The sequence below is a fragment of the Phyllostomus hastatus genome, unplaced genomic scaffold (assembly GCF_019186645.2).
Source record: "Phyllostomus hastatus isolate PE091 unplaced genomic scaffold, TTU_PhHast_1.1 phas_scaffold_345, whole genome shotgun sequence".
NCBI classification, from domain to species: Eukaryota; Metazoa; Chordata; class Mammalia; order Chiroptera; family Phyllostomidae; genus Phyllostomus; species Phyllostomus hastatus.
This window is the reverse complement of record NW_025334024.1, coordinates 13,852,878-13,877,509: the sequence shown is the minus strand read 5'-3', so window position 1 is coordinate 13,877,509 and position 24,632 is coordinate 13,852,878. Positions and strand designations below refer to the sequence as shown.

General features: G+C 44.6%; 1 protein-coding gene across 1 annotated transcript; it reads right to left on the bottom strand.

The window, feature by feature from the left end:
• Positions 1-10,111: 10,111 nt before the first annotated feature.
• DHODH (dihydroorotate dehydrogenase (quinone)) lies at positions 10,112-24,122 on the bottom strand. Its single transcript, XM_045818812.1, has 9 exons — positions 24,081-24,122; positions 21,932-22,144; positions 19,030-19,229; positions 16,645-16,727; positions 13,247-13,434; positions 12,575-12,688; positions 11,637-11,790; positions 11,295-11,454; positions 10,112-10,799 (listed from the first exon to the last, which is right to left on the bottom strand). Exons 1-9 carry the CDS (start codon positions 24,099-24,101, stop codon positions 10,745-10,747), a joined length of 1,188 nt encoding a protein of 395 aa, XP_045674768.1. The 5' UTR covers positions 24,102-24,122; the 3' UTR covers positions 10,112-10,744.
• Positions 24,123-24,632: the final 510 nt, after the last annotated feature.

The window sequence follows — 24,632 nt, the reverse complement described above, 5'->3', positions numbered from 1 at the left end:
GTTTTTTTCTCCCCTTTCTCCCCCCTCTACCCTGTACCACCCAACCCTCCAGCATTCCCCCACTTAGTTCATGTCCATGGGTTGTACATATAAGTTCTTTGACTTCTCTGTTTGCTATACCATTCTTAACCTCTCCCTATTTTATGCCCACTAATTATGCTTCCTATTCCCTATACCTTTCCCCCCCATCCTTCCCCTCCCTGTGAAAACCTTCCATGTGATCTCCGTTACTCTGATTCTGTTCCTGTTTTAGTTGTTTGCTTAGTTTTTGTTTTATTTAGGTTTGGTTGTTGATAGTTGTGATTTGTTGTCATTTTACTGTTCATAGTTTTTGACCTTCTTCTGTTTCTTAGGTAAATCCCTTTAACATTTTATATAATAAGGGCTTAGTGATGATGAACTCCTTTAACTTGACCTTATCTGGGAAGCACTTTATCTGCCTTTCCATTCTAAATAATAGCTTTGCTGGATAGAGCAATCTTGGATGTAGGTCCTTGCCTTTAATGACTTGGAATACTTCTTTCCAGCCCCTTCTTGCCTGTAAGATTTCTTTTGAGAAATCAGCTCATAGTCTGATAGGCACTCCTTTGTAGGTAATTCTCTCCTTTTATCTCACTCCTTTTAAGATTCTCTCCTTATCTTTAATCTTGGATAAGGTAATTATGATGTGCTTTGGTGTGTTCCTCCTTGGGTCCAATTTCTTTGGGACTCTTTGGGCCTCCTGCACTTCATGGAAGTATATTTTCCTTTGCCATATTAGGGAAATTTTCCTTCATTATTTTTTCAAATAACTATTCAACTTCTTGCTCTTGTTCTTCTCTTTCTGGCACCCCTATGATTCTGATATGAGAGCACTTAAAGTTTTCCCAAAGTTTCCTAAGCCTCTCCTCATTTTATCTTTTAATTCTTATTTCTTCATTCTGTTCCAGTTGGATGTTTATTTCTTCTTTTTGTTCCAATTATTGATTTCAGTCCTAGTTTTCTTCCCTTCACTGTTGGTTCCTTGTAAATTTTGCTTTATTTCACTTTGGATAGCCTTCATTTGTTCCTTCGTTTTGCAACCAAGCCGATCAGTTCTGTGAGCATCCTAATTGCCAGTGTTTTGAACTCTGCATCTGATAGGTTGTCTATCTCCTCATTGTTTAGCTCTTTTTCTGAAGTTTTTGTCTATTCTTCCAGGGACATATTTCTTTGTCTCAGCACACCTGTTGTGTTGTGAGGGGGCGGGGCCTTAGGTATTTGCGAGGGCAAGGCAATCCTCTTTGCTGCATTGTGGCACTGTATGTGGGGGAAAGGTCAGAGAGGGAACAATGTGCTCTGCTCCAGCCCCACTTTCCAACGAACTCTCTAGTGTGAGACTGGGAGTCTCTCCTGTCGTGGCAACCTCCAGAGTAGTTTACAGCTAGCTTTGTGTCTTTAGTTTCCCATTCAGCCAGCTCTGCCCTTGCCCACAAAGTCTGCCACCTTGCTGCGCACATTGTCTGTGCTTGGCTGCCCATCTCCCATCTTAGCCCCTCCTACTGGTTTGGGTGAATGTTTCTTTAACTCCTTGGTTGTTAGAGTTCCATGCAGTTTGATTTTCTGGCACTTCTGGTTGTTTATTGTTTTTAGATTGGTTGTTATCCTTCTTTTGGTTGTGTGAGGAAGCAAAGCATTTCTACCTATGCCTCCATCTTGGCTGAAACTCCCTGATATTTTAAATTTTTAAAAAAGCTTCTGATTTCAAACTATACTACAAACCTATAGAGATAAAACAGAATGGAAGTGGCATAAAAACAGATACATAAATGAATACAACAGAATACAGAGCCCAGAAATAAACCTATGCATACATGGTCAATTAATTTACTACAAAGGATGTAAGAATATGCAATGGGGAAAAGGCAGTCTATTCAATAAATGGTGTCAGGAAAACTGGACAACTACCCACAAAGGAATGAAATGCAACCACTATCTTACAACATGTACAGAAATTAATACAAAGCAGATTAAAGACTTGAATGAAAGATCTGAAACCATAAAACTCCTAGAAGAAAATCTAGGTGGTGAGCTACTTGACATTGGTCTTACTAATTTTTTTTGTCTGACTCCTAAGACAAGGAAAACAAAAGCAAAAATAAACAAATAGGACTACATCAAACTAAAAAGCTCTTACACTGTGAAGGAAACCATCAACAAAATGAAAGGGCAGCCTGCTGAATGGGAGAAAGAATGTGCAACTCATCTACCTAATAAGGGGTTAATATCCAGAATATATAAAGAACTCATGCAATCCAACAGCAAAAACAAACAATCCAATTTAAAAATTGGCAGAGGATCTGAATAGACATTTTTGCAAAGAAGACATTCAAATGGCCAACAGATACATGAAAAGATGCTCAACATCACTAATCATCAGGGAAATGCACATCAAAACCACAGTGAGATGCCATGTCACACCTGTCAGAACAACTAATGTAAAAAGACAAGAAATAACAAGTTTAGCAAGGATGTGGAGAACAGAGAACCCTCATGCAATGTTGGTGGGAATGTAAATTGGTGCAACCACTGTAGAAAACAATATGGAGATTTCTCAAAAAATTAAAAATAGAACTACCATATGATCCAGCGATTTCACTCCTAGATATCTATCTGAAGAAAATGAAAACACTAATTCAAAAAAATACATGCATCCCTAGCTGGGTAGCTCATTTGGTTAGAGCATAGTCCTGATACATCAAGGTTGCAGGTTTGATTCCCCAGTCAGGGCACATACACAAATCAACCAATAAATGCATCAATATGTGGAACAACAAATCTCTCTCTCTTTCTTTGTCTCTCTCTCTCTCAAATCAATAAATGAAAATATTTTAAAAGATACATGCACTTTGCTGTTGGTGGGAATGCAGACTGGTGCAGCCACTGGTGCAATCACTGGGATTGAATGTGGGAACAGGATGGGGGAGGATGGAAGGGCAGGGGAGAGCAATGGAGGAAAACTGAGACAACTTAATAGAGCAACAATTTAAAAAATGTTACTCATACATAGCTCCATTCCCTTTTCCTTTAGGAAGATTATTATTTTATATATATTACATTCACTGATGTTACATGCCCAGTAATGCATTGTTATAATTACTTTTTATAATTTTATATATTTTAAAGAAGCTAAGAAAAGACAGAAAAACAAGTATGTTTATATTTTTTGTTAAAAAAAGACACGTGCACTTTTATGTTCATTGCAGCATTATTTACAATAGCCAAGATATGGAATCAACCTAAATATTCACTGATGGACTATTGTATAAAGATGTGGTATATATACACAATAGAATACTATTCAACCATTAAAAAAAGAATGAAATCTTTCCCATTGCAACAACATGAGTGGACCTTGAGGGTATTATGGTAAGTGAAATAAGTCAGACAGAAACAAAAATAAATACCACATGATTTCACAAAATTGTGGAATCTAAAAAAACAAAACAAAACCCAAACTCATAGATACAGAGAGCTGATGTGGTTGCCAGAGGGGATGGAGAGGTTCAGGTGCAAAATGGGGGAAGGGAGACCAAGAAGTACAAACTTCCAGTTATAAAATAAATAAGTCATGGGATGTAATTTACAGCATAGGGAATGTAGGCAATAATACTGTATAGTGACAAAAGATAACTAGACTTATTGTGGTGATCATTCTGCAGCATATACAAATGTCAAATCACTATGCTGTATACGTGAAACTAATATAATAATGTGTGTCAATTATACTTCAATTAGAAATAAATAAATAAATCGTTTCTCAAACGTAACATCAACCCTGCCACTTTATAAATAAGGGACTTCTAACTTCCAGACTTCTAAGTCAAATATTATCCTCAGACCAGCTTCCTTTCAATAAAGACAGCCAACCAGAGGTGACAGAACCCACATAGTCCATCAAAATTTAAAATATAACCTGCCATTTCCAGAACAAAAATTTTTTAAGATTTTATTTATTTACTTTTAGAGAGAGGGGAAGGGAGGGAGAAAGAGAAAGAGAGAAGCATCAATGTGTGAGAGGTACACTGGTTGCCTCTCACACACCGCCAACTGAGGACCTGGCCCACAACCCAGGCATGTGCCCTGACTGGGAATCAAACTGGTGACCTTTCGGTTTGCAGGCCAGCACTGAATCCAATGAGCCACATGCCAACCAGGGCAGTACAAAACTGATCAGCAGTCAAAGCTGTGAGGATATTACTACAAGTTTAAAAATTTAATCTGTATTCAGAAGAATTCATATCAACATTCCCAGTTCTTCAACCTCCAGATTTGGGACATTCTCCTAAGTCCCAGGAAACAAGGTAGGGGTCATGTTGGCATTTGTTTATTCATGTTTATCACTATACCCAGCAAAGCCTGGCACACAAATGCTCGAGTCAGTTTGCTGAATTGAACGGATGATAAACATAGCCTTTGCCCTCAAAGAATTCTCATTTGAGGGAGAAATTATTACTACAACAGAATTAAATCCTGCCTGTCACATCAGCTTCTATCTGCAATAAGGATCGGGACCTCAAAGGCTCAAAAGCTGTCATTGGAACCAGCCCTACAAGTACCTGAGAATAGGTGCTCACCCCATAACAGCTGACCTTGTGACAGTTCTTACTATGTGCCAGGCACTATTGTGTGTGCTTTCTGTGTGTGTACTCATTTCATTCTTCAACAGCTCTAAGCAGAGCCCTTTATTATCTAATAACTCTATCTTTACAAATGGCACAGAGAAGGAATTTGCTCAAGGTGACATAACTAGTTAAGTACAGGGGGCAACATTCAAACCCAGGCCAAGCCCTTGGCCATCCTGGGATACCACCTCTCCTGCTTGATGGACTTTGCAGGATTTTCAGGTCCCCTCACATAATCAGCCTCGAGTTCTCACCATTAGAGTCACTTTTAGGGGTCAAATAGAGACAAATCCTCTACTGAATTAAGAAGACATTGCTTACCTGGAAGGGGAAACATACTCACTGATTAACCACATTAGCCAGCCTGAGGGTATCTGTTTTAAATGGCTATCAAAGTCTATTAAGAACCATGTGTATCAGATTAAAACCATGACACACGCAGTGCTACCCAGTAGAGGGGCAAGAAAGCCCCTAAAGTTCTGGCACCAAGCTGGAGAAACCTGATGCTGCAAAGTGGAGGCTCCTTCTGAGCATGAGCCACCCCACCACCCTGCCACACTCCCACACAGCCCCACCCCACCCCCATCCAGGCCCTGGAGGGCGCCACAGCCAGGAAGCCGGCAAAGACCACGTGGCCATGGCCGGGAAATTCATTAGGAAATAGACCAAGGAAACTGCCTAATAAAGCATTTGGGAACAGTGTACCCTGGGAGCCAGCCAGTTCCTGGGAGCTGCTGAGCCACCTACTTATGCCCATGACAGATCTCTCTAGAAGAAATGGTGTTAAAGTGGGTCTCTGCTTTTGAGCTATCAGTGCAAGAAATCAGGGATTTATATAATTATGGTTCCAGAAAATTGTATGAAATTAGTCATGGCCACACAGAAAAATCAGATCAGTGTCCCTCTGCCTGGCTGAGCCCCCAGTGACCCCTCTCTTGCTAGGGAAGCACTGAACTCTGTCCACTGTTGGTAGAATGTGACCCAGTAGAGTCCCGCCGATTGTGTTTGTCTTTGTCTCTTCTGAGACAACAGTGGTGAAGAGTCAGTTATCTTCATCTCCACACACAGCACAGCCACTGGGAGGAATTCCAATCTCACAAATGATTGTTGGAAGGATGAGTGAGTGAAAGAATAAATGAATATGGGTCAGCCCTATTCTCTCTCTCTCTAGCTCATGTCTACATGTATGTGTGTACATGTAAACATGTTTGTGTGTGTGTTTGTATTTTAATGGTAACATCAGAGTCTCAAATACAGTTGAAATACGGACCCAACCACACTTTTTTGCTCTGTTGAGGTACAGGAAGATGTCACTAGATCCATTAAGAACTAAAAATTTAACATCCAAGAGAATGGTCACAGCCCAAAACACTGACCCATTTCTCAGATAACCAGCATCGAAATAGTGGCACCAAGGTTACAAGTCTTCCACATGCTCGGGTCGTGTTGACCCAGGAAATGTTCTGACCCTCCAGGCACAGCTTTGTTCCTAGACCCACCCAGGAAACCCTGGTGACTAGCAGGTGTCAGGTGGTGCAGCCAGTTCGCCTTCACATGCTGTTAACTCCTTTTGCTTCCTGTGGAACACATTCCCAATGGCGTTTTCAACACGCAGGAAACCCCTCGCTGGCTGGCAAGGGTTCAAGGATTTTGCATGTTTATTGCATTTCTTTCCCTAAATGCCCTGCCCTTTGGAGCCTCACTCCTGTGTTGCTGTCCAGGTGTTTCACAAACCCCATGGGTGCCAAGTCCAAGCCGTTCCCACCCTGCTCCTGTACACACACCTCTCAGCCCTGTCCCCTGGTGTTCTTTCGTGTGGTAAGCCACGCTGACTTTATTTCCCATGTTTACAACCACAAGGTTCTTAAGAAATTTCTGCTGACTGTCAAGATCCACTCAACACTGGACGGTAGGTAACATGATAGTCTATGTACATTCTCACAGTGCGCTGGCACCAGAAATCTACACCTGGAGGAAAGAGAAGTCCTGAAGTGTGTCTTAGCCAAGTAGAAAGTAGATAACATATCTCGCAGGCAAATATAGAATTACCTCAATTTGGCTTTTTTATTAGCCAGAGTTACATTTGGCTAAATATGAGAGAAAATCCCAAATTACATAAGATTTTATTTTCTCAAATTAAAGAGGTGGGAAAGTTAGCAAACAGACCTGGTATGGTCAGTTTTATGAAGCTCTTTCCAGCTTCCGCTTTTGGGGTGACCCTGATCCTTAGGTCTAATATGGGGGCCGGAGCTCCACCCATCATACTCATGTTCTAGGCAGCAGACTTTCCAGAAGTTGCACATAGTACTTTCACATGTATCTCATGGAGCAGACTTTAATCATATATCCACATCCAGCTACAGTGGAGTTCAGGAAACACAGCCTTTATCCTGGGAATCCAGAATGTAGGACCATTTACAAGACAACTGGTCTGATCTGTTCAGAGATGGCTGTTCTAGATTTTAAAAGACTAAAGAAACATATAGGTGAGCCTTAAGTGACTATAGAAGATATTTTAAGGACAATAGGGAAAATTAGAATATGGACTGAATGTTAGACGGAATTAGAGAATCATGGTCAATTTTCTTAGGTATAATCATACAATTATGTTTTTGTAGGATTATGTTCTTATTTTTGGAAAATGCAGGCTCTGAACTGAGGTGCAGGCTAAGAGTGAGGTATCCTGACATCTACCACTTCCTTCAAAATGCCTTATCAAAATACAGTATTGCCCTGGCTGGTGTGGCTCAGTGGATGAAGTGCTGGCCTGGGGACTGGAAGGTCACTGGTTCGACTCCCAGTCAGGGTACATATCTGGGTGGCAGGCAGGTCCCCAGTTGGGGGCATGCAAGAGGCAACGGATGGATGTATCTCTTTCTCCCTCCCTTCCCCTCTCTCTAAAAGTAACTAAAAATCTTTTTAAAATATATAGTGTATGAATAGGTAAAGAAATTGATAAAGAAAACAGGGGAAAGATAGTAAGGATTACTGATAATAAAGTGGGTGGAAGGGGTATAGATATTAATTATACTATTCTTTCTTCTCATTTTACACATTAGGAAACTGGGGCACACAACATGTACATGACCGCCCACTGCTAATAAGTACATAATGTGCCTGGCACATAGTATGCATCTTTGTGAAAGTTTCTGTTAAGGTATCTGTCAACTCTCCCAACTACTGTTTTTCTAGGTGAGAAAATGGGGCCTCAGTGGGGTTTGGTAACTCTCAAGGCCGACTCCAAGTCTGTGCTCTCCCCCGACCCTCGGTGAATCTGCAGTCACCAGCTTATCCTTGGCTGAGATGGTCATTCTCCTGATATTATCATCTCTCCACCCCACAGCCTTCCCCCTGCTGGTACGCCTGGCTCAAGGAAGTTAGGGAGTTACCAATCACCACCATAGAACCTTTGCAGATTTTGCCTTCTGTAATCAAATGAGACACTGGCTGGCCCTCCTGAGAGGCAAGCCACCACTGAAGAGCAGAGTCCTCTCCCAGATGGATCCCAGGCCCCCATCTGCACTGAGAGCAGAGCCAAATGAACCCCCAGTGCCCTGCACACTCAATTTTTCTGCCAGAATGGACACTGAGATCACACACATACACACTTATATGTGTACATGTGTATACATATGTGTGTATGTGTGTGCATATGGGTCTATATGTGTATACATGTATGTATATACAATGTTATATATGCACATGTATATATTACATTATACACATGCATATGTGTGTGTATACCATATTTTTCAGACCATAAGATGCACCTAGGTTTCAGAGGAGGAAAATAAAAAAAAAATTTTAAGCAAACAATGTGGTAAAATATTTAATAACATAAATAACATAATATTTCACCAATGTAAATGTAAACAGAACTCAACAGCAGCATTAACAACCATTATTCCTCCCAAATTTGGGGTGGGAATGTGTCTTATAGTCCCCAAAATATGGTACACATAATACACACATATATTACCTATGCATTTATATATACACATATGTAGTATATGCATGTATCTCCTCATCCAAGAATGTTTTTATTGATTTTAGAGAGAGGAAGAAGGAGAGAAACAGAAACACATCGATCAGTTACACACCAGGGATCGAACCCACAACCTAGGTATGTGCCCTGATCCAGGAATTGAACCCACAAGCTTTTGGTGTACAGGACAATGCTCCAACTGAGCCACTTGGCCAGGGCAGCAACAGTGCTTTTGTTCTTTATCATGCTCTGTATCTCTCTTCTTTCCCAGCCAGAGAAAACTCTGCTTTTAAGGGGGTCCATGTGATTAGATTAGACCCACCCAAATAACGTCTTATCTTCGAGGGGGTTCCTACCTTAAACCATTTAACACAGCTTAGACCTGGGAATGGTGTTTCATCATATTCATAGGTTCCAGGGATTAGAGCGGGGCATCTGGGGAGAGGAGGCGTTTTAGAAATTCTGCCTCCCACAGGGCCTGAGAGTAGGTGGAAGTAACTGTGTCAGTGCTGGTCTCCTGAGTCTGATGGTTGTACTGTGGTTGTGTAGCAGGAGGTACTTGTTTGCAAGAAATCCACACTGAAACATTCAGGAGGAGGGGGCATCAAATCAGCAATTCACTCTCATATGATTCAGTATTTAAAAAGTTGTACTATTCTTGAAACATGTCTATATATGTGTATGCAGGTAGACTAAAAATATAGATAGCTATGGATACATATGTTCATATATACAAAGAAAAATATCTGGCAAAACCTAGAGAGATACAAGAGTTGACTGTGATTACCTCTGGGAAGTGGAACTATTTGAAGGGGGGAAAGAGGTAGACAGCTTTTATTTGGGGGACTGTACTGTTTAAATTTATTTATGAGTAGGTGTTACTTTCCTAATAAAATAAGTCTTTTTTAAAAAAATCTTTTAAAAAATCAGGAGGCTGTCTGCCGGTTTCTTGGCAAAGAGTGAATGGGTAGAGGGAGGGCCAGGCTGAGGCCAAGATGAAAAGATAAGGCAACTGGACACATTATCACTGTAGCAGCCAAGTGCCTCTCCAGCGCCACGGAGAAATCAGACTTACAATACAATCTGTACTACGGGGGTGGGAACAAAGGTGATTTTCGGTTGGCTGTGAAGGCGTGCCAGACATCAACAGCACTTCCCAGACAAGGTTTGCAACTTCCATTCACTGTGTGCTTTTCCATGTTGAAAAGATTAGTGTTTCTCTATTTCTTTAGTTAATGACTATAACTCTTTAGCCTCTTGTCTAGCATCTTCATGCACCTTGAGTACCTGTCTGCCCGATGGCACCCCAAGTCACATGACATGTGACTTTAAAGCAGGGAAGCAGCAAGTCCATTTCTTGTGATGGGTTGGACTGTGTCCCCCAAAAATTGATACGTTGAAGTACTAACTCCCCAATACTTCAAAGTGTGACCTTATTTAGCAACAGGGTCTTTACAGAGGTAATCAGGTTGAAATGAGGTCACGGGGGTGGGCCCTAACCTAAATGACCGGTGTGCTTACAGGCGGAGATCAGGACGTAGGCACAGAGAGGGAAGATGATGTGAGGACACAGGGAGAGGACAGTCATGCCCAAGCCCTCTGATTACAACTCTGCCTATGTTTGAAATGTTTTCAAAATAGTTAAAACTTAAAATAAATAAAAATAGAGATAGAATGTAAGAGATTCAAGCTCCTGAGAAGCCCGCTGCAGAACCCAGGTAGCAGCGGCCTGGAAGGACCTATGGTGTCTGAAGCCAGTGGACCTTCCAGAAAGGGCTGAGGTTTATCTGGATTTTAAATGGCTTTATTTTGTTTCCATGATTCCCCACCCCCCTCAAATAACTAATGTCCTTGCAATGTCAAAGAATCCTGGGATTTACGTCTGAAAAAAATCCCAAATACAGTTCATGGTCTGAAAAGTCCTTGAAGAAAGACTTGTGTTCATTCTGGTGACCCTCACAAGTAACTTTTCCAGTCGGGGCTGGCCTCAGAGAAAGGGCTCTTATCATTTGTAGGATGTGGCTCGAGCCAGAGTCCTCCCTCTCTTGATCCAGCCACAAAGGCTCGCCTGATTCGGTGGGAAGGTTCCAGATGAGGCTTCCCACTGACAACGTCCTCACCTCCGATGATCTGCACCAATGGCATCCGTGACTCTGGTGAAACCTTGCTCCCTGGACAAAAAGAAAACAATGCAATTTCAGCAAGTAATGAAGAATGGGCCTTGTTCTTACCAGAAGCCCACATTCTTCTGGGCTCTATCTGCTCCATAATTGTACCTCCTTCTCTCTCTTGATCCCAAACACACACCTCATGCCCCATACACCAACTTCTACCCAGGAATCCAGAGGCACGAATGCCCAGGTCTTCAGATCAGGAAGGCAGTCGATTTTAAGTATTGACAGCTCCGTGACATCAAGCCGATGTACTGAATTTATGAGAACTCCTCAGGCTTATACACACCATTGCCTTGGAAGTTAACCTTGAATTCTTTGACATTGTCCTTGTCAAAGAAGCAACAGAGTAATTTCCCCCTGCATTCAGAGTATACCCCTCAAATCCTTTTCGCATGAAGAGTAAATACAGAACAATAGGATCCCCTTGATTTGAGTCATTCTGAACTGATACCACTTTAACTTCGGTTTTAAGCCACACGTGGTCCCACTCACTTCAAAAGGGTCTCCAGCTCCCGCTTCACTCTGCCCACCACGGGTGGCCCCCAGTAGGTGAGGGCCGTGTACAGCTGCACCAGGCAGGCCCCAGCCCGGATCTTCTCCAGTGCGTCCTGCCCGCTGCTGACACCGCCAACCCCGATGATGGGAACTCTGCCTGCAGAGAAACACAGGACAACACCATGAAAAAGGGCAGATGATGTGAGAACCAGGGGCTCGGTTTGGCTTCAGCCCTCAGCCCACCTGCTGAATGCAACAGTTCAGGGAACACCAATTCTGATCACAACCCCAGAGCCCAAACCACACACAGATCTGAAGACATGCACACCGAATCCTTGCCTTGGGTGAGTGCATACATCTCCCGGATGGTTTGCGTCGATAAGTCCCGGAGGGGCTTCCCACTCAGCCCTCCTGTTTCAGAGCGCAGGGCACCCTGGAGGCCGGTGGGGCGACTCACTGTGGTGTTCGTGACAATCAGTCCATCAATGCCCAACTGCAGTGTGAGACAGAGAAAGAGATACCCAGTCATGGTACTCTTGGACTTGGAGAAGCTTCCATGGGGGTGTGAGACAGCAGCCAGGACAGATACCCATACCTACAGCCCCTGGAATCAAGAACTACCCCAGACTTCACTATACTTCTTGAAGAAGTGTCAGAATGAGCCTCAACATGACAACAGCTGCCATTATATAGTGACCACCCATAAAGTTTCACTAGAACAGGGTTATAATCCTTGTAACAACCCACTCTAGAGTATCCTGTCCAAAATCCAGGTAATAAGTGGTAGAACCAGGATTTGAACCCAGGACTGTTGGGCTTAGTCTGTCTCCACTATTATCCTGTGACAAAACCTGGTGTTGGACTGAAGACAGAGAATGTAGGCGTACCTCAGAGACATTACGGGTTCAGTCCCAGACCACCACAAACAAGCAAGTATGCAGTTTATAAAAAAACACAACACCCATGAAGCACAACAAAGCAAGGTATGCTGTGCTCCACCCTGACCAAGACTGGCCAGCAATGCGAGCACATGCCTGAAAGCCCTTGCTGGATGGAGAAAAGGAAAGAGAGTAGGGAAAAAGCATAAGAAGACTCATTCAAATATTTATTCAAGCCTTCACTTTGTAGCAGAGGATGAATTAAGTCATGACAGATACCAAACCAGCCCTCAGTATCACAGAAAGGAAAGCAGAGGCTGCCATCTGGGCTAGTCTAGCTGGCCAAATGGTCGCTGCCAGCAATGAGGGGCAGACAGACGCTCCCGGCCCCACGCTCACCTCCCTCACCACACTGGCAATATCCTCCTTGTCCTGCGCTGTGAGGTCAGGTGCGATCTTCACCAGCAGGGCCGGCTTTTGCGGTCCCTTCAGGGCATCCCTCTCCTGCAGCACCTGCAGCAACATGGAGCCAGAGATGGGGACCCCTGAGACCACAGCCCGAGGGTGCAGCTGTGACTGCAGCTGCAGATCAGTGTGTTTTCACATCTGCAGTCAAACTAAAGCATGAGCAATTTCTGCTTTTTGGAAAACACAGATTCACCCCATCAAGGTGAACCTGATTCCATTCTCTTGAACCAAGATGTCCCCAAGATTGAGTCCCTAATGTGACCACTGGCATCGGCTAATATATTATGGCTTAGTTAGACTTTTGTTCGCAAAAGAAATAGTAAGCCTGTGTGATTAAAAGTCATTTCATTCATTCATTCATTCACTCATGGTAGATGAGCGATATAGTCCCTCTTGCAGACATTTATTGTTTGACATAAGGGACAGGTAACTGAGAAGTTAATTACTACTGAGCAAAATCAGTAATATGATAGGGGCTTCGAGGTACAATGAGGGGCCTTAACAGGTTCAGGTGTTAAGGGCAGTTCCTAGATAGTGAAGCTTGGCCCTAGAGAATGCACAGGACATACTGGAGAAGCTGGGCCTGGAGACGTAATTTCCCACCTTGGTCAGCAGGTGGCGCAGCTCAGCCTTTCCCTGAAGGCTCCGCAGCCCTGGGGTGTTGGGACTGGACACGTTCACTACAAGGTAGTCAGCCAAGGGGCCCAGGACTCGAACTCCCTCAGCGTAGTCCGAGGCAGCGTCCACCGAGGTCTTATTCTTCCCCAGGTTTATTCCCAGTGGCAGCCCACCTGCAAATATCGCTGATCAAGATTTTGTCCCCACACATCATTTCCTTGACATGAGCAGCCCATGAACAACCTTATAGGCCTTCCACCTCCGATGAGAACTTCCGGCACCAGCTGACAAATACTATGAAATACTGCATGGTGCCGCTGCCGGATGACCAGGAAACAGCTCACCATCTTGGTCTGCGTATCAGTTCGGGCAACTACTAGGATGTTTTACTGCACTGTGCCCTTGTGCTTTTTAAACATTTAATGGAAAATGGAAAAATTCAGAATGCAAACACTAGTGATTAAAAAAAGGCAAGACTTGTACAAGGAGAGACCCCCCCCAAAACCGGAATTTATTTATAAAAGATTGTGTATTTATGCTGACATGTTTAAACTTCATTCACTTTTAAAGTACTAGACATTTGATGCAATACACCTATCAAGATGTTTTTCAAAAACTGCTCAGAACAGTTTTTGAACTCGTCAACTTTGATGCCTTTTAGTACTTCTGCTGTTTTTTGTTTCACTCCTTCCACACAGGCAAAACATTTCCCTTTGAGGACTTTTTCCATCCAGGGAAAGAAAAAGAAGTCGCTGGGGAGCCCTGGCTGGCGTAGCTCAATGGATTGAGCGTGGACTGCGAACCAAAGCTTCGCAGGTTCGATTCCCAGTTAGGGCACATGCCTGGGTTGCAGGCCATGGCCCCCAGCAACCACACATTGATGTTTCTCTCTCTTGCTCTCTTTCTCCCTCCCTTCCCTCTCTAAAAATAAATAAGTAAAATCTTACAGAAGTTGCTGGGGTGAGATTAGGTGAATTGGGAGGGTGGGACACAGGGGTCATGCCATTTTTGGTCAAAAACTGCTGAATACTCAGCATGGTGTGGGCAGATGTGCTTGTAAATCACCCATCCTGAAAGGGGCAAACATGCTGAGTCTTTAAAAAGAGTTCACTGAAGCTGAGCACCAACAATACCAGCTGGTAGAGTGATACAGATGGGTTCCTAGAACACTCACCTAGTGGGGGAAGCCTGTACTACAAGGTACCCACCCTCCAAGAGATAATTCCAGTATTTTATTACATTTACTAGAGGTAAATGTACTAAAAATGAGAACAGACAGAAATCAACAGGCATGTCAGAAGGGGCAGCTGGTTACTTTCAAGTGCTGCTCGCTGGACTTGGGTCAAATGACTGGGTGTGCAGTTGTGCAGAAAAAAACAAAATTAAAGGCTACATATAAAATACTCAGAAATATTTTCAATTATCATGCCTAAAATGTAGAGGTATAACTGTTTTATACTTTCAGTTTTCTGAGAAGGGCCTCCCCCTTACAACTAGGGTGACCGCACATCCCAGTGTTCCCAGCACAGCCCTGATTACTCTTCAGCCTGGGCATATTATTGTACTGACGCCTGCCCACCTTTCACTCTCAAAAGTGCTTCAGTTTGCACAGTAAGTAGTACAGCCACCTTATTTAAAAATCCATTGGATTATCACTTGACTTGCATTTTAAACTTGCAGAAAAATATATTTCAATTACAGGCTTTCTATGAAAGCAAGGCATTTTCTTCTAAAATGCCATCTTATCTGCAAAGGTCAATGGTATGTTGATGGTACCAGCTGTTTTTCTATCTGATGGTTGGGAAAAGACATGAAACATCAAGTTAGCTCAGAAAACTTGTGCTAGGTCAAGGGGAATCAAAGAACATCTAGTCCTGCTAACTACTTTCTCACACCCTAAATCTTGTCACCCTTTTATCATCAGCTTGAAAGTAAATGAGATTTATATAGCTAATTTTTTGTGTTGGGAAGTGGACATGGTTAGAACCCATTAGACGAAGGTTACATAACATCGTTTCCCAGCTTTCCAAGTGTAGCACCCATCAAGACAAGGGCATTTGTAAGCGCTCATTCTTTTCCACACAAGTAAACTGGCTTGCAAGAGAGTATCACTTTCACGTAGCCTAATGGATCTTTCATTACTAATCATCTGCCCACACTGACAAGATTTTGAAGTCAGACAGAAATTGCTGAATTACGGTATCCCCAAAGGGCACCACAGCCTTTGCCAGCTCATGTTCCTTGCCATGGTGCTAGCAATAAGCTGTCTTCAAGGCTTCTAGCTCCTGGTAAACACTATGTGCAGAGCTCGGCTATAGAATTTTGCTTCACTCCAGTGAATATTAGCACCAGAGTAAGGGTGAGGGGATGGGCAAGGGAGAATGGGGGCGGGGGGGGGGGGGCGCTAGCATACAGAGGACTGTGAACAATTAAAAGGAAAGGGAGGTAAGAGGCAGGAAAATATCACAAACCATAAAAGTCATGTTATTATCTTCAAAATTCCTTATATGGCAAGGTCTGTAGTATAGCAGGGTGCGGTCTACCAAAACCAGGGATTTCCAAACAAGGTCACTTCCTGCTTCCCCAATCAGAGATTCCTGACAGCCTCAGCCCTTCAACCTCGCTTGCTGAACTCACTTCGATAACCAGATTCATCTCAACTCACCACCAAGGTATCTAGTAAGACTAAAACCTCCTGGAGGGATTTACAGAGTGATCCAACAAGGAGAAAGGCTGTGGCCACAAATAGCCCCAGAGAGCGCCTGGGAAGGTATGGTGAGGACAACGCAGGAGCATGACCACTAGGTGCCTCCCGAGGGATGGCAAAGCGGAGAGCCCCGGGGAATAAGCAGCATCTCCAAAGGTGGCCTTCAAAAATCACAGTGTTTCTGAACTTCCAGGTGCCAGGAGTAGTTATCCCTGAGTGGGGAAGAATGTGAGCAATCTTAATTTTCTTCTTTATGCTTCTATGTGGTTACTAACACTTCTAAAGTTAACATGCATTATTTATGTAACGGGCAAAGGGACACAGAGCGGGACGAGGAAGATGATGCTTGAGCCCTGCCCACATCTTAGCTGCCTGTGCGACCACAGACAAGCCACTCTGCTTTGCTCACCGCCAGGCTGCCCAGTTCAGATATAACACAGGTTACGTAACAAGGCAGGAACTAAGTACATCTTTGCTAAATTGTGAAATTCTGATAAAATCTCAGAAACTGTGGTGGAGCCAGGAAATTCCTCTAGGAAAGGTGCCCTGAGTTCTGTAGTGGGTTTTTTTCCTGTTGCTCAATCATGTTGATGTCCTGGGGAGAGTTCCTGATGTTTCTCCCACATGTGTCCTTCCAAGAAGTGAAGAAAGCCTCTCTAACGCAGCCCCACTTTACCTTCTGTGAGCCTGGCCTGCATCTGCTGTCTGGCCCGTAACCTGTGTTCCACCACCGACAGCCCGTGACTGTTAAATCCGTATCTGTAACACACAAGCAAATGGGGAACGGACAAGGTCAGGGCCCTCAGCCAGAAGGCAAAGACTTTGGGCCATGGCTCCATGGCCCTATGTATGACTTTAAAAAACAGAAAAGGAAAAAAGATGAGTTAGTTCTTAAGACTTCCAAGGTCACACCCCTGGACCTCCTAGAGAACTTGTCAAACCACTATCAAACACAAAGGGAAAGATTAAACTTTGCATACAAGCCATCAGCCAGCTAACATTGAATACAGCCCAGACTTGGCTGCATAGCTGCCCCAAACTGTCTGGGTCCAGCCCCGACTCCTCCTTACCTGTGCTGGAAGCCGTCACCACTCTGAGAACCCTGTCTTTCCACCGTCTGCCTGTGCTCCGTGAATGCACCTCCTGCAACCCATCCTCCCATTCCATTTCCCCTCTTAAAGTCATCCCCTCTTCCTGGCCCAGATCAAATGCTCCCTTCCTCTTTGAATAAAGCTCCCAGCCACAGATGATTCCTCACCTCTTGGCATTCACTGAGGGCTTTGTACTGGTCTTTCTCCTGGCTTGGGATGTATATGTATGCTTAAGTTCCCCTACCAGGTTATAATCTTCTTGAGGACAAGGGACATGTCTTACCTATCCATCACCCTGCCACTACACATTCTACAAAGGCAGTGACCTCATCTCTCTCGTGTATATCTGTCTCCCCAGCCCCACTGCAGAATGTTGACCTAAAGGGCATCCTCTCTCCCTACCTCCCCTGATACTGAGTAAAAATGGAAATGACTCTTTTCCCAGACCACTTGCAACTGAAGCAGGAACATATGACTGGGTGTGGTCACCAAGACATAAAGTGATGTCCACTGGGGAGCTCCTAGGCTTCTTCTTCCCTTTCTGCTCTCGGATGTCCACATGGGAGGACATGCTGCTTATAGCTGGGGCAGCCGTCTTACAAACAAGGGAAGGCCCAGAGAGGTTGGGCCAGAGTCCTGACTTTGCCCTGCTGCTCGACGCCCCCTAGAACTGCCTGCTACACCTGGTATGAGAGGAAAATAATAACAAGCACCTATTGTTTAATCTGCTTTGTTACTTGTGGCCAAAAACACCTAACATACAGTGGCACATGCACTGGTTGACTAAATGAGTAAATTCATCCATTCATTCAGCAAGACTTTACTGAGCACCCACTATGTGCCTCGCAGAGCAAGAAGGCTGGACACACAGTGCTCCAGAGCACAAGTGCTCCTCTCTCAGTCACTCCTCGTCCCCAGGACTCTGCCAGGACTCGGTCATCCTGGCACCTGCAGGGACTGGACACTGACAATACCACCCCCAGCCTGCAGTGCAACAGGAAGATCGATGCTTGATCTCTAATGCTGAAAAATTTCCCTGAAATAAGCACTAAGTAAAGCGGGAAGTGGCAGCCTAGTCAGCTTCCCATAGGTCAGTCTTCCAGAAGGCCATTCGTGGCCCCAAAGATGCCTCTCCAAATCTCCCTAAGGAGGTTCTTCCAAACTGTGTTACCAAAAAGTGGCACCTTCTTCCTTCTCTGGGTTTGCTGTGGTGAAAATTGCCCAGGATTATAAAGAGGACCATACACATTCTAGAAGGATCTCTCCTACCAAAAGCATGTATATGTTGATTATTACATTTTCCAGTTTACTAAAGCCTCGAGGGCTGTGCTGTTCAACCCAAGAGCCTTGGCTCCGCGTGTTACTGGGCACCGGAAACGTGCAGAAGAGCACACGCTGGATTTGGAAGACTTGGTCCAAGGAAAAGTAGGCAAATAGCAAATTGGCATTTTTATGTTTATGGGATGTTAAAATGATACTTAGAATATATTAAGTATTTAAATAATGTAATAATAAATTACAAAAAACTAAATAGAATATATTACTGAAATTTACTTCATCTATTTCTTCTTACTATTTTAACACAGCTACTAGAGTATTTTAAATTACGTACATATGGGGCTTACATTATATTTCTACTAGACAATGCTGGGCAAGGGCAATGGAGTAACAATGTAGAAAAAGCACAAACTCTTTGAAAGCCAAATAAGCCTACATCCGTACCCAGGCTCTCCTGCTTATGATCTCGTGGTTGTAGCTAAGTTAGGTCGTTCTCTGAGCCTCAGTATGTATGTATACACATTAAACTGAAATCTTAAAACCTGCTCCTGTGCCTGGTGCATAGTAGATGCTCCACACGGTTCCTGTACATACCCAATGACAGAAAAATGTCACATCACATGACAGAAGAAAACATCCCGAGTGCCCTGCTAGGAGAAGGCATCCCTGTTACCTCTGTGCCACTCACCTACCTGTTAATGACAGCTTGGTCCTCGGGCAGGCGGAAGACTCTGGGCCTGGGGTTTCCTTCCTGAGGTTTTGGGGTAACACTGCCTATCTCAACAAAACCAAAGCCCATCTTGTAAAGTCCATCCACAGCCTCCCCATGCTTGTCAAATCCTGCAGCAATTCCTACTGGATTTCGGAACTTTCGGCCCAGGACTCTCACTTCCTAGAGAGAGGGAGACAAAGTCAGAGGTACACAGACTATCCCAGTGTTTCTCAAGGTGTGGTGCCCGTGCACCTTTGTCAGAGTTTCACGTGAGCTTCTTAGACATCCCTTCTCCAGACCAAGGAGTCAGAACCTTTGGGGATGGTGGGGCAGAATGGGGCTCCGAGCAAACCTCTTTCTTTCTTAAGATTTTATTTATTTTTAGAGAGAGGAAAAGGTAGGGACAAAGAGGAGAGAAACATCGACTGGTTTGCCTTTCACATGCTCCCAACCAGGGACCTGGCCTGACCTGGCCTGGCCTTAGGCATGTGTCCTGACCAGGAACTGAACCAGTGACCTTTTAGTCTACAGGACAATGCCCGCCTCACTGAGCCACGCCAGTCACGGCTGAGCAAATCTATTTTTAACAGTGCTCTCCAGGTGATTCTGATGCTTTTGGGAGTTCAAGAACCATTAGGCTTTATCCTCTATCACCAAGAGCGAGGAGAAAACAATGTTTCCACCGTGGGTTGAGGATATGGGCACGTCTTTTCTAGTTATGGTTAACAGTCATCCCTTCTTATCCTCGGTGGGAGAGTGGCTGGTTGGTGCCAGCCTCTAGCTAGTGCTAGTCTGAAATAGTGTCAAGCAGGAAAATCCTTGAGTCAGCTTAGAAAGTCAGTCCCAGCTGTGCTCCACCTCTGCCAGGCTGATCCCAAGCCCCAGCGAGGACCCCAAGGCCCCTGTGAGGCACTAGAGGGAGAAAAGTGCTCGGCTGGGCAGAAATGATCACTGGGCTCCAGAACCAGGCTGTGGTTGCAGATAGGTTCCTCCCCGTCAGACACTGGGGAGCTTCCAAATTGTTCTCTGGAATGAGAGTGACCACAGCCTAATTACTGTCAGCTCTAGCCCAACTCCTCAGTAATTCAGGATTGCTGCCCTGATGGAGCCAACAAATCCAGTAGCAAGACAAATACTTTAAAAGGCATGAAAGAGCCCTGGCTGGTGTGGCTCAGTTGGTTGGAGCGCCATTCCATACACCAAAAGGTCATGGTTTCAATTCTTGGTTGGGACACATACCCAGGTTACAGGTTCAATCCCCAGTCGGGGCACTTATAAGAAGGAAACAGATCGATGTTTCTCTCTCATATCAATGTCTCAGTCTCTGTCTGTCTCTTTCTCTCTCCCCTTCCCTCTCTCAATGAAAAAAAAAACATCTTCAGGTGAGGATAAAAACAAAAAACAGGCGTGAAAGAAATCAAGAGCTATCAAAAAGCTGGCAATTACCAATAGAATATATCACTGATAACTGATGTGGCCAGGAAATCCTTTGCCAAAAGTAACAAGGGTCTCCCAGGGTGGCTACCATCTCGTCCTGTATGCAGGAGGTAGAAAGGCTGCTCCAAGAAGAAAGAACAACAAACAAATGAAGGTGGAAGAGTGCACACAGCACCTCAGGGACTGTGAAACAGAATGTGTGGGGCTGGACCAGCAGGGCTTCCTAGAGGACAGTGGCTGACAACCCTAGCTGCATGACAGGAAGCTGTCAGCCCTCACTCCCGGAGATTATGGTTAAATGGCTCTAGCATGAGGCCAGAGCATCTGTATTTTCCAAAAGCACCTCAGATGATTCCAACACACAGCCAGGGCTGAGAACCACAGAATCAGGGAAATGGTAGAGAGCTAACACTAGAACATTAAGTGGGGGTGAGATTATCAGGAGTGCTGGTTGTTGGTTAAGAAGTCTGGACCACTAAATAATGAGTTGATACAGGTGGGGACCATAGCTCAAAGACTACACTTGCTCTCCATATGGGTGGTATTTAGAGGACATAGCTTTGTACCATCCCCAGCCACAAACTGACTTCCTTCCTAACCTACCCCATCTCTGCACCCCGCTCTTCATTCACTGTCACGACACTGGGTTCCAAGACTCTCAAACTGGCAGCTGGGGAGGAGGAAGGCTTAAAGGAAACAATGCTCTGATGCTGCAGTGATTTCCAGGGCCTTTAAGTATGGTAAGGTAAAAATCTACATCTGCTCAAAACTGCAGGATGGGGAAGTGAAAGGGATGCTAAGACAAAAAGGGAACATGCAAAGAAAGGCAGCTTTGATTTATAACAGTGGTCCTTCCCCAGAGAACACTTCACGTTTGTTGTCTTCATGATCTCATCATTCTAAGGTCCCCCATTTGGTAAGAGTCCCTTAGATGAAACTGGTAGGGCTTACATGAGGATACAGATTCTGGAAGGATGTGGATTCTTCTGTTTTGTTCGCTGCAGTAACCCCAGCACCCAGAACAGTAACAGGCACATGGGGGGCTCCTGGGTTAACGTGGGACTGAATAACCCTGGGATAGGTGTCTGTATGCCTTCCTCAAAGGTCCTGGCTAGACATGCCTATGTCACATTAGATGTTTAATGACTGACATGTTTCCATATTTTGCAGAGGTGAAGACTGAGCTACCTGATCTTAGCAAGGCAGGCCAGTGGCTGAGGGGACCATTGCCCAAGTCAGACTCCATGGGTTTGAGTCCTGGCTCATCCACTTCCCAGATGTGTGACTTCAGGTAAATCACTTAACTCCTCTGCACCTCAGTTTCCTGATCTGTATAGATGGGGCTAACTTGGGATTCGGCTTTTCAAAGGCTCAGCTCCAGCTATGAAAATTAGGGGACACTGACCTTTACTTTGTATCATATAAGGTGTTCCAAGAGCACCTACCAGCATGTCAGAGTCCTGAAATGTGGCACGAGGAAGGAGCCCCAGGGAGGTGACACGAACAGCCAGCCTGTGGGCTGACTCAGGGTCCAGCAGCCCCTGCAGAGTCGGCATCAAGTGTTCAGCGTAGAAACGCTCATCCCCGGTGGCCGTCAGGTAGGAGGCAAAGAGAAGTCCTCCACTCCCCAGGATGACTAGTGCATCCTGGACCCGCTTCTGAAAAGAAAGAGCCCACTGCTCATCAAAGCCAAGCTGCAGCACCTTCTTTAAACCCACACACAGAGGACATAATGACATGCCACATGAAGCAATGCCCCTAGCCTTCTGCTGACACTGGTCTCCTTCATTTCTAGTCTTGCCCACATGCTGGCCTCTGTAGTCAGAAGCTGTATCTACACTTCTGCTGACACACACTCATCTGGCCCTGAAGCACTCCAGGCCAGAGGTTTCAAGAGGGGTATTACTGCCCCCTAAGAGACATCTGGTGGACATTCAGGGGAATGCTAATAGATTTAGTGTGCAGGGATCAGCAGAGTCAGACATCCTGCATTGTTTTAGACTAACAGATGAATTGTCCCGGCCCTGTACAGCTGTCAAATGCCCTAGTGACATTCAGTAGGTAAAAAATATCTACTCACTATCTGAGCCTAGAACCAAACTCTATTTCACCAAACAAACACAAACTATCTCCCACACAGCTTTCATACGCATTGACTTTTCCTGGAATACAATTACCTTGTAAGTTAAGGGACTGTACTATTTTGCACAGAACATTACCAAGAATTGTTCCCTATTTCAGAAAACCCATCAGGAATAGTATGGTGCATTGCTTGGGGTGTCTGACAAACATACCTGTGGCACTAGAATTTCTAAGTAGAGGCTTAGAAACACTTCACTATCTCACTATCTAGGTAAGTCATGACCTAATAGTTACACATTGAAATACATCTTATTTTAAATTACTTTCACTTCTCTTTTATAGTCCCATTAGGACATTATGTTGACTTTTAAAAATTATACACAGAAAGATTATATTATATGTAAATTCCATTTCAGGTTAATAAAGGGAGTTGCAAAATGGTTTTGTTTTTTTAAAGAAGCATCAGGTCTTATTGAGTCAAGAACCAGTCTCCTAGCTCCAACATAGTTCACAATACTTTTCTCTATCATTGCCCGCTGCTAAGTCATTCATTCATTCATTCAATCATTCACCAAATAGTGATTGACCTCTCAGAGATAGGCTAATTAGTCTGAGTCCCTGCCTTCATAGGGAGTACAATTTAATGAGGAGACAGAAATCAATGATCATGCAGACATACAGCCATACAATTGCTGTGATGAAAAAAAAAAGTATAGGGTAATGAAAGAACGTAACCTAATCTCAGAGGTAGAGAGAGGATTCCTTGAAGAAGTGATACTAACACTCAAAGGATAAATAGGAGTTAAGTAGGAGGCAGTGACGGAAGGAAAAAAGTGGAAAGCCTCTTCCCGCGGCAGAGGATGAGATGCGCCCAAGGAATGTGGGAAGAGGGAAGGTATGTTAGGAACCGAGGAGTGAAAGGATGGCTTATAAAGAAGCTGGGAAGAGGCACAGATCTTGACCAGAATAAAGATTTTGGTTTTGTTCCCTACACAAGAAATGATATTTGCCTTTAAGGATCACTCCTAGCTATTAATCTACATCAAGTATTCGTTGTCTTACTTCTAGTCTCCAGGTAGGAACGCCCCTCAATGTCAATCAACAAATACCAGCAAAGGGGGCCCGCCCTAAAATTTTATATAGTAGGGTTGGGACCATGTCTTCTTGCAATTTCCTTACATGCTGGGTGCTGCACACAATGCTCGGCGGTCATGTATTCACTGAGCGCCCCTGTGCCAGGTTCAGTAGGTTTGGCCCACTGCACTGAGCTCGTGCACTGCGCTGACAGCCTGGCATCTACTCATGCACACACGTGCTTTTTACACACTGACCAAGTGTACAAAAGCGCAAGCACGAGCCTTTGCGGAGACACACAAACGTGCCAGACAGGCCGACGCTCTCGGAGCGGCCTCTCGTCCACACTTCGCCCCGGTTACCCCTACATCCTCCCCGGGCCCTGCTCTTTCTAGGACTCTTCCTTGCCGACGGGAGAGCCCGGGTTTCCAAACTCACTTTCAGCTGTCTCCACGCCATGGTCTCTCCTCCACTGGGCCCGCCTCTGTCTCATTTCCATTGGAGGAGATGTAGAGGAGACCTCTAATGCCCGCCCCCAGGGCTGCAAACTGACCAATAGCCAGGGAGTAGGGTGGGGCCGGCGCCTTTAAGCGGGGAAGGCCGCTCTCCGCCCCGAGGGTCTAGTTGGCAGTAAGCGCGCGGGCGCGCAGTGGTGACGACCACGCCTTTTCCGTCCCTCCCGCGCACCGCTTCCGGCGCCTGTTGTGAGCGTCGCTGGGGTGCGGCTGCACTGAAGTTGAGAAGCGTGCGTTTCTCGTCCGCGGTGCTGCAACCTGGGCAAAAGGTTGCTGACATGTTGGTTTTTCAATTCTAAGCAACACAGTCAGCAATTTTCTGATCATTTTATTGATGTGCCCTAGATGAAGCGTGTATTGATAAAGTATATGTCAGGCACTGGAAAAAGGATTGAAATGAAGCACTGTAGACTTAAAAGAAGATTCTATCAACTTCAGGTTTCTCTTAAAAATGCCTGAAATGTATGTATGTACT

What these genes read in the sequence shown, in the direction of transcription:
- DHODH (XM_045818812.1), bottom strand. Translation starts at nt 24,101, where the DNA reads ATGGCGTGGAGACAGCTGAAA. An exon ending in TTCAGGACTCTGACATGCTG is followed by an intron (nt 19,230 to 21,931) that starts GTAGGTGCTCTT and finishes CCCTCTCTCTAG; the next exon opens with GAAGTGAGAGTCCTGGGCCG. An exon ending in TGCGCCACCTGCTGACCAAG is followed by an intron (nt 12,689 to 13,246) that starts GTGGGAAATTAC and finishes ATGTTGCTGCAG; the next exon opens with GTGCTGCAGGAGAGGGATGC.